This window comes from Hetaerina americana, unplaced genomic scaffold (assembly GCF_022747635.1).
Source record: "Hetaerina americana unplaced genomic scaffold, ioHetAmer1.1.p SCAF_2, whole genome shotgun sequence".
Lineage (NCBI taxonomy): Eukaryota > Metazoa > Arthropoda > Insecta > Odonata > Calopterygidae > Hetaerina > Hetaerina americana.
Window position 1 is genome coordinate 81,667,064 of NW_027286763.1, and position 9,403 is coordinate 81,676,466.

At 37.5% G+C, this 9,403-nt stretch overlaps 1 protein-coding gene across 1 annotated transcript in view; it reads right to left on the minus strand.

The window, feature by feature from the left end:
• LOC139688047 (putative ATP-dependent RNA helicase DHX57) overlaps positions 1 to 9,167 on the minus strand; it is a 32,810-nt gene extending 23,643 nt beyond the window's left edge. Inside the window, exons 1-6 of the mRNA XM_071585463.1 lie at positions 9,064 to 9,167; positions 8,400 to 8,714; positions 8,135 to 8,243; positions 3,685 to 3,860; positions 2,293 to 3,220; positions 947 to 1,042 (exon numbers count right to left, since the gene is read on the minus strand). Coding sequence (XP_071441564.1) covers positions 947 to 1,042; positions 2,293 to 3,220; positions 3,685 to 3,860; positions 8,135 to 8,243; positions 8,400 to 8,602 — 1,512 coding nt within the window. The 5' untranslated portion in view covers positions 8,603 to 8,714; positions 9,064 to 9,167. The remainder of the gene's footprint in view (positions 1 to 946; positions 1,043 to 2,292; positions 3,221 to 3,684; positions 3,861 to 8,134; positions 8,244 to 8,399; positions 8,715 to 9,063) is intronic.
• Positions 9,168 to 9,403: the final 236 nt, after the last annotated feature.

The following is a 9,403-nucleotide window of genomic DNA, read 5'->3' on the forward strand; positions in this document are numbered from 1 at the left end:
AAATATTTGCTTTGGTGAAATCAATTTTTCAATCCCATACTTCACAACACACTTGACACAAAGCAAAATATTCAATCCAAATATTTCCTGGTCTTACAAAATGGCATGCATCGCCAATAATTCCTGTATTTTGTAATTTTTCAGCAATTTGTGAATTTGCAGGTTTTGTAACAAATCATGAAGATATACATGGCAGTTTTGCGTGAAATTCATAAACTTCTTAACATTACTGAATGAGTGCTTGTCAAATCCCAAATTTTCTGCCTAAGTTTACACATTTTTCACAGAAATTTTAGATTAATGACTGTGGAGAAGGGAATGTAGCCACTAGTATCTAAACACTGAATTAGTAAAACTTGGCATTTTTTCGCAAAACTTTATTATATTACAAGCTATCACTCGGTTAATTAAAAAATCTTTGTAAGATACTCATTCACCTCTTTTGGAAGTTTCCTAGTTCATCACAAAGTGCATTCTTAAACTCTTTGTCTCCTTCCCCCCCCCCCCCCCCCCCTTCTTACCTGCCAACACATTGTCTCTTCCCCATCAACCACTTCATTGTAACAACCCATAACCCCCGCATGGCCACCTCCTAACTGATACTTGCCCCCTTCTTCCCCTTCCCACATCGAATCCCCTTCCATAGACCACCTTCCCTCTTAGTATAAGTATATAGATTTCCTGGACATGTATGAGATTTATAACCTGATTTCACCTATGCATTGAAACCAGTAGTAGTATAATAAAGTTTTGTGAAAAAAATACAAAGTTTAATTATTCAGTGATCATGTATTTTTACATAGCACAGCCTGAAACCATCAAATTCACTAATATCTAATCATTACACTATTCAAGAAATCCACCTTGATTAAATGGACTCTATAAAATGATTAAGACAAACATTCTTATGCAATATTCCATATAAATCCATCACTAGAACACTTACCTGATTTTCAGTAATTACTTTCAAAATATCTTTTTTCATCTTCCAGGCAGGAAGAGACTTTCGAGCTCTCATCATACGTTGATATTCCGCTTGATCCTAAACAAAATAAGTATATTTAATACAATCCGTACATATTAAGGCCTTAAAAGAAAAATGGGCATTACAACAAAAACGATAAGATGCAAATGCAAAATCGAAATTTAACCATTACATTACTCTTGAGGATAGGATAATATCTTTCACAGCTCGCAGAAATATTTATAGAATCTTAGAGGGACTAATGACAATAATACCAAGAGTGAACAGCCACCTTGTAAAACATCACAGTGAACAACTTGGGGGTTGGCTTTACAGGTGAGGGTAGAGCTCACCTAATACTGAGTTCAATGGCATTTGGAATTCAAATGTTAAAACAGGGTTGGGGGCTAATTCCTTCACATATGCTACCTGAAGTTTCCCAGGAAGATCTGGTACCCAAAAAATTACACAGCTTGGGTGAAACTGAGAGTGTCCAGAGACATCAACCAGAATCGGACCTGGGGCTTCCAGTCAGTAGCCAGTGCTCCACCCACTGGACTAGTATACCCCTTGTTATCAGTAAATATGTGGGTGCCTATGTGGATTAGGTAAGCTGATTCCAGGCAAGGTATTGCCTTACAAATTACATTGTGTTCTCATGACCCATTTACGGTATTTCCTTTACAAGGCTCCCAAACAACCCCAATTAAGTGCCACTAACTGACAGAATGTGTAGCCATCCCTTGTAAGGGATAAGTTTTTCTGTAAAGAGTCACAGAATGTGTATGTCTGTGTAGCATATTGTTGGGTTGCTTGAGCTCTGCTTGATTTCATCTCCTGGGAGTGAATCCGATTCTACATAAAACACCATGAAAGATTTGGATGCCTTGTTTTAGTTCTCATTCCCCACATTTGAAGTAATGCACATTTACAAGTTTAATGAGTTTTCCTCCTTTGTTTAAAAAAAGCATGAGTAAGCACGCTTGTTATTAGCTAAGGTAGTGGACATAAAACATTCTTCATCTTTATTCACCAAGAAAGTTCATATTTATGTAAGCAGTAATGAATTTTAGTATGCAATGATGCCATTCCATCCATCCCAATCTTATGACAGGTAAATGGGATCTCAATGTCTTCCTTAATAAATTTTATGAAAGGCTTTAAACCCACCAATGTCATCTGGGGCACATACATTTATTGATATGACTCATTCCAATGCACAGAATTTTTCTTGGGAGCATTCATTTGATATTTCCTCCCAACTACTCATTAAAGAAGAAAAGATAGAGGAAGGCATGAAGGAACTGGGTAAATGGGCATTTACAGACCTGCTTATCCATAAACCTCTGACGAATCTTCTCATCTTCTCGGCAAATCTCTTCATTTGTTGGTCCAGCCCTTGGTTCCCTTTTCCCACCTTGCCCCATCTTCTCTTTGACCTCCGGAGCGGCCACACTCATCTCATTGTCCACCCCTGCCTCACTTGGAGCCCAAATGAGAGGCCTTCCCTCCTCAAAATCTATCCTCTCCTTCTCCACCACATCACATATCAAATGTTCAATGTTCAGCATTTCAGTGAGGGTGTAGATGGCGGCCGTCCCATGATCTTGGGCAATTACTCGTGCCTCGTCAAGCAAACGCTTTGTTATACGAAGGCACGACTCTTTTGGGAACTCTGGATTCTTGGTGGAGATACACACCACTGCCGGTTCGAGTGGATACATACAGCCCGTTGGAAATCTGATTTCAAGCTCGAAGGTCCTCATCTCCTCCTCATCTGGCCTCAAGTGCCTATCATCTGGAACTTTGGCTTTGGACTCGGGATTTTCATGTGAGTATTTACAGTCATACGTATATTTACACTGGCCCTTCAAAAAATAGCGACAAGGTTCTCTCTTCTTCTTGGCACTTTTTTTGTTGTCCAATGGTTCTATCACAGCACTTTGATTCTTTTTCAAAAGATAATCTAAATGTAAACTTATCACCCACACTTGGTTAGGAATTCTCTCTACAAAGGCACTTTCATAAATTGATAATAATACATCTTTCTCCTCGTCTCTAAGGAAATGGATTGCTAATTCGTCACTTTCACTTGCACCACACTTATTCCAACTTTGGCTATCTTCTTCAATGAGAACATTGTCAAATTTCAAACCTAGTTGAAAATATTGGGAGAGTAGAAGCTCAAGTGATTTACCCACATCGCCATCCATTAAATCAAGGGCTTCTAAACAATGTGACCTATGGAAGCCATAGCTGAAATAAATGAGAGATATGTTCCAAATTCATTCATAAAATGAAACCTCTACATTATCAAAAAAAAATACTGAAAACAGTTAACTATCATCTATTCCTTATGCCATACAACCACAACTGACATTCAGCATCTATTTGGTATGAAGTTTTCACGGTCTTATTTTAACAGGCACCTCTATGGGTGTGTAAAATATTACTTTCCAAAAGTCAGAAAGTCATTAAGTAGTAATAAAATATGTCATGTATGCATGAGTTAAGACCAGGTTAGAAGCTGGTTCAGCCCACTGAGAAAATAAGGATTGCTAAATGCTCCAGTATTGGTTACATTGTAAAATCATTAAGAGTGATTTGAAAGGGATATCTTTACGATTAGAGTTGACTAAGGAAAATGCATGAATAAACATACCTTTTCTTGAACGTACATGATGCATATATTTTCCGAACAACTTCTAGAATTTACTAACCTCATCAGTTTCTTCAGAGCAAATGCATTTACTTTCTCTTCCAGATCTACCACCCTCCTCTTCGAGGAATAATCTATTGCACCTTGCACAATAAGATTCCCATTGGTCATCCAATATTGATGGCTGAGGTTTTCCCTTTTGTCTTTATAAGAAGAAATTTCATTCAACTTGAAGTCCTGAAAAAATATAAAATTCATGCTATGAAACCTTATGACCAACGTTCTCTATGACTGGAAACACATACAGTATGTTGCCCTACTAATACTAAGGCCACATGGAAGAGATGTCTATTCGACATCAGGGGCAAGTTTCACAAAGTCAAATGCCAAGTTCTGGATATTTTCTCAGACAAAATCTTATGACCATAAATCCCAAACAATATTCATCATAATATTACACAAGAGGGTAAAGAGCATTTTTTTTACCTTTCCTTGTAAAATTTTATAAATGGGCCTTAATTGATTTGGACTTGCTTAGACTCAAGAAAGGTTGCAAGCAAGTTCAAAGCAAGGGTAAAGATGATAGGATGTCTGTAAAATTTCCCCCAATTAAATGAAACTATCCTTTGGTAGGTTAATGCAGTTTAGAACAAAAAGGAAAAGAAAATGACTGAATAAAATTTTCTAAACATTATAAAATGTTTACAACACCACAAAACAGAACAAAACATGGGTATCAAGGAACAAATGAAGATTAGCCATGTTTGTCTATCTGTACATTTTCTGGCAGGAATTTGTACTCTTTCCCCCTCGGTAAAACATATACACAGGGATGAGCATAATTAAACTGTACCTGAAGATGATTATTCACCAAAACTTGGAATGCTCAATGTGTTTTTTTTGGGGGAATGAAAAAGTTTTATACGATAAATCATTACAACCTGGAGAGCAACTAAGGATGACAAAAGATTTTGATGTACAGATGGTGGAATCAATTCCCCAAAGCAAAAACAAGTTTTCATCCATGGAAAATCACATAAGAAGCTGCAATCTCTCCATGTCCTCAAGAGACCATTGGGAGAAGCCAGCCAGCCAGAATCTGTGCAGAGCTTCATGCTCCATTCAGTACAATGTGCAAAACCTGGTACGCTACTGGAGTTGGTAGGGCTTCATACACCTGGTCCACTCTCAATAACTTAACTTTATGAAAAGTACACAACAAATTTAAAATGAAAGAAGTAACTTGGCAATTCCACACCAAACTTATTAAAAATGTTGGACGTCATCATCAGGTTTCGTCAACCTGATGATAACATCCAACGTCAAAACCTACATTGTATTTTAATAAATTTTGTGTGGAATTACCAAGTTACTTCTTTCATTTTAAATACAGAGGGCATGGAAGTTCATTTTCATAAATGATGTTATGACTGCTGTAAAACAAACATGACGGCAATGTTTTTTCCTATTTGAATGGTGAATTAAAGGTACATTTCAAGGTTAGTATGGGGATTATTCAATAAATAGCTTGCAAAACTGGATAGAGGAAATAATAATCAAAGTAACTTACAGAAATTTATTTCCCTTTTCTAGATATTAACCCTATACATTCAAACACTTATCCCATCTCTTTAGAAGCCCTTGACAGCCGGCAGCAAAGAAGTCTTTTGTTTGCTGTCACAGCTAATGAGAAACCCATACGGCAACATAATTTTCAGAACATCAGCCACCCAAAAGATTTTCTAATGGGGCCTGAACAGGTAAAAATCACTAAGGGCTAAGTCAGGACTGCACGGTGGATGTTCCAAGTGTTCCCAATGAGATGTTTGCAACAGTTCCTGCGCTTGTCTTGATGAAATTTGCGACTTATTTATTAACTTACCCATATAATCCTCCAATTTGGCAAGTGTAACTACATATAAAGTAATGTTCTCATTGAAACCCATAAAGTTGGTAATTCCTATGAGGAGGCCTTTTAAAGATACAGGGTGGGGCAGAATGGACTCCCTGGTTCCAAAAAATCACTGAAGAGCAGGTGAATTAGCGGAGTGGAAGCAGTGGCATTAGCTGGGGGAAACGAAGCCACTAGCAGTAGTAGTCACCATGCAGTGGTCTCTGGTGAGCATCCAGGTTTTGTCATAGAAACATTCTTTAAGAACAATGATAATGTGGTGGCAAATCAGAGGGCACTGTGGTCTAGCAATGAAGCACATTTTCACCTCTCCAGCTCAGTAAGTAAGCAAAATTTTCGTAACCGGGCGACTGACAATCCTCATGAACTTCGCCCAAGACCTCTTCATAGCCCCAAAGTGACAGTTTGGTGCACTGTGTCCTCCATAGGCATTATTGGGCCTTACTTTTTTTGGATGTTGAGGTTCAACTGTTACTATGAACTGTGCACTGTTGTGATATGCTGGAGAACTTTTTACTCCCCAAAATGAAAGAGTATGGTGGGGAATATGACATAGAAGCCTTTTGGTTTCAACAGGATGGTGCCAGGGCTCATTCTGTCCATCATTCATGCCAAATCCTGCAAGAATAATTTCCTGGCCACCTGATATCCCTATGAAGTGATGTTCCATGGCCCCTTTGCTCCCTGGATTTTGGGCCCATGTGATTTTTTTCTTAGGGGATATCTCAAAGCTGAGGTTTACAAAGTTTAACCGAGGATCTTTGAAGCTCTTAAGGAGGCAATTACAGATGTCATCACTGGAATAACACAAGATATGTTGAGAATAGTTTTCGAAAACTTTTTTGCATGACTTAAAGTGCATTGCTCATGAAGGTTACCTGGATGAAATAATTTTCAAAACCTTATGAAAAAAATGGCATTGGATGTAGTTTTCAGATATAAAAACCTTTTTTAATCATCTTGGTTGGTTTATTTTTTACAATTTACCCGTCAAATCAGGGAGTCCATTCTGCTCCACCCTGTATTTCGTCTAACTGGCCAAGTGGATTGGTGGTGCTAATACTGCAAGGTGCAGGTGTGTGATATTTAAGAGATACAACCCTTTTAAACATTTGCAGTATTGAAGCCATAAAACAATGAAAAACAGATGTGCATAAATATTTTTTCTAGATTCAGGAGACTCATTTCAACGCTCCTTCTAGAAAATATACATTTTGAAAAATTACAGGATAGCTCTTCCAACCATTGGCCTCCCAATGAAATACTAGCGACCAGAAATCAAAATATTTGGCTTTTTAGGTAGGGAGGGCTGTCAAAGGCATCACCCAGTCTTTGAACCTTGTTCATCAGCTGTACTTGAAGTTAATAGATCAGGTAACGTGAATTGTATAGAATAAATTAATGTTTTACAGAATGTGGGAGTAGATGGCAGGCATAGGTGAACTATCTTCAACCTGTACATTTTGCAAGACTGCTCAGGTGTGTGTGGTAGATTTATTGTTGGCATGAGGAGAGCTAGGAAGAAGTGAGACAGGTGTGTTTACTATTAACCATGCTTTTCAACATATATATGGAGCAAATGGTAAAAGAGGCATGGGAAGAACAATAGATAGGAATGAAAGTTGGCAGAGAATCCATAAATTCACCATCAGGTACGTTTATGGATGATCAAGCATTAGTTAACGGTCAGTCAAGGGGTTACAATCATTGCCAAATGCATTAGAAAATTAGCGTGATGAGAATTTACTTAAAAAAATGAAGGCTATGAAGTTTCCGAGGAGGAAATCAGAGTTAAATGCTAAAAAAATGAAGATAAAAGCAAGAGCAGATGACACATTTTACCAATCTTGGAAGTGTTTTGGACCAAGATGGCCAAAGCCGTAAGGAACAGTGCATTTGGCAAAAATGTTTCCCATGAAAGGGGGAATTGATGATAAGGATGTTAAGAGAAATTGTTATGAGAAGACCAATGAACACTTTGGGACCAGGTGTGGTTTGCATGGCTCAAAAACTTGTCTGTTGAAGGACATTGATAGGTGTAGACTGGAGTCTTCTAAGAAGTGGGTGCAGAGAGGGATGGGAAAATTAAAATGAATGGAAAACCAAAGAAGATATACTAGGCATGGTGAGGAGGAATGAGGATTGTGTGGAGAAGTTCATAGGATGCAAGGAGAGGGAAGTAGGGGTAGGAAAAGGATAGGCATGTTGGGCAGAATGAAGGGAGATAAAACGTACGTGGAATTGAAGACCAGCTTATTAGTGTGGGGCATAGTTGTGTCTTTTTAAGCAAGGCTAAGAAAAGTGGGTATGTTCATCCCGTATCCATCCAAAACCCACCTTATATGGCCGACTATCAAATACTTAGAATAATGGTGTGTTAATTTAAAAAAAAAGATGAAAATGCGAACCATTCATGAAAAAGTTATTCATGGTAAACACCTAATGAAGTAATTTTTTTAGAGGTAAGCGATAAGTAAGGCAGTTACAATTTCAAAAAATTAAAACACTAACATTTACCCAGGAGTTCTGGACATAGAGAAATGTTAAATAATGTTCATTTTGCAGGAAAAAAAATCTTTGACTGTTAACATAAACGTACCTCGCCATGGATTTCCTTTAGAGTTTCCAAAAGAGCCAACTCTTTTTCTTTGGACAGATAAAGCTTTTGCAATTCAACTTTGAAATGCGATGAATTATGCTTGGGCTCACTGAAAAACAAGAGTTTTACTTGTACTCCACTTACTTTGTAAGTCAGTCTACGTGGATGGCAAAATCATTAGAGGAAGGGAAAGTATCAAATTAAAAAAAAATTAAGTGCCAACCTTCCTTAATTACGTTATAGTTGTCAAAATAAAAAGAATTACCTTCCATAATCATTTTTTGGTTTCGCACAAACCACACTGTCATCAAGAGCACCATTTGATATTGCACGTGAGTCAGCCTTTTTGCTCCAGCCACTCTGAACAGTCCCACCCCAGGTTTTAGATGAATTTTTAGCAACACTCCTATGACTCAAACTTTTACTTTTATCAGCGCTCCTCTTTGGACCACCATTCCTACCGCTCATGGTTACAGTTCTTAGACCACTCAACAATATAGGTTTAATGCCAGATGCATATAATCATATCCACCTATTAAACTGAGGCACAATATTATCATATATACCCGTACATGCAAACCTAAAATGAGAAAAATGCAAAATATTAATTCGGGAAATATTACCACAGCGTACAATCCATAAATGACTGCTTAATTATACATATGTGGTGAGTCACCAATTATTGATTGCATAAAATATTGCAAGGCGAGTTGCATCTGAAACTACGTTCAAGTTGCAGAAGCAATGTTCTCACGTTAGGAGTGGCGTTAACATGCAAAAAAACCCACGTTTCGAAAAAATATCCCATAGAAATTGCAGTGGTTAAAATTGAATGCAAGGAGGTTGACGTGAATATGTCTATTTACTAAGTACGACTTATATTTACGCTTTAGCGTTCTCGCATTCGAATGAATTACAACGTAACTTACCAAAAATTTGTATTCACAAAACCATTCCAATAACGTAAAGCATCGCAAATCTATCTCAACTACACATCATACACTCAGAAAACATTACGTGACTTACAGAAATTAAGTGAGCTCCAATTTATGTCGAACTAATCGATTCTATCGCTAGTCGAATATCAGTGCTACCAAATAACGGATATTTTTTCTGACCTCGATTTCCTTGAGTTCCAGTAGCGATTTCAATACAATCCCCTCAGGTTGAGAAACAGAAATAATTTTAAAGTGCTAATTGGCACCGAGGAGAAATATTTTATAACTATTCCGTATCTCATTTGTGGTCAATAGAATAAGAAAAAAGCGA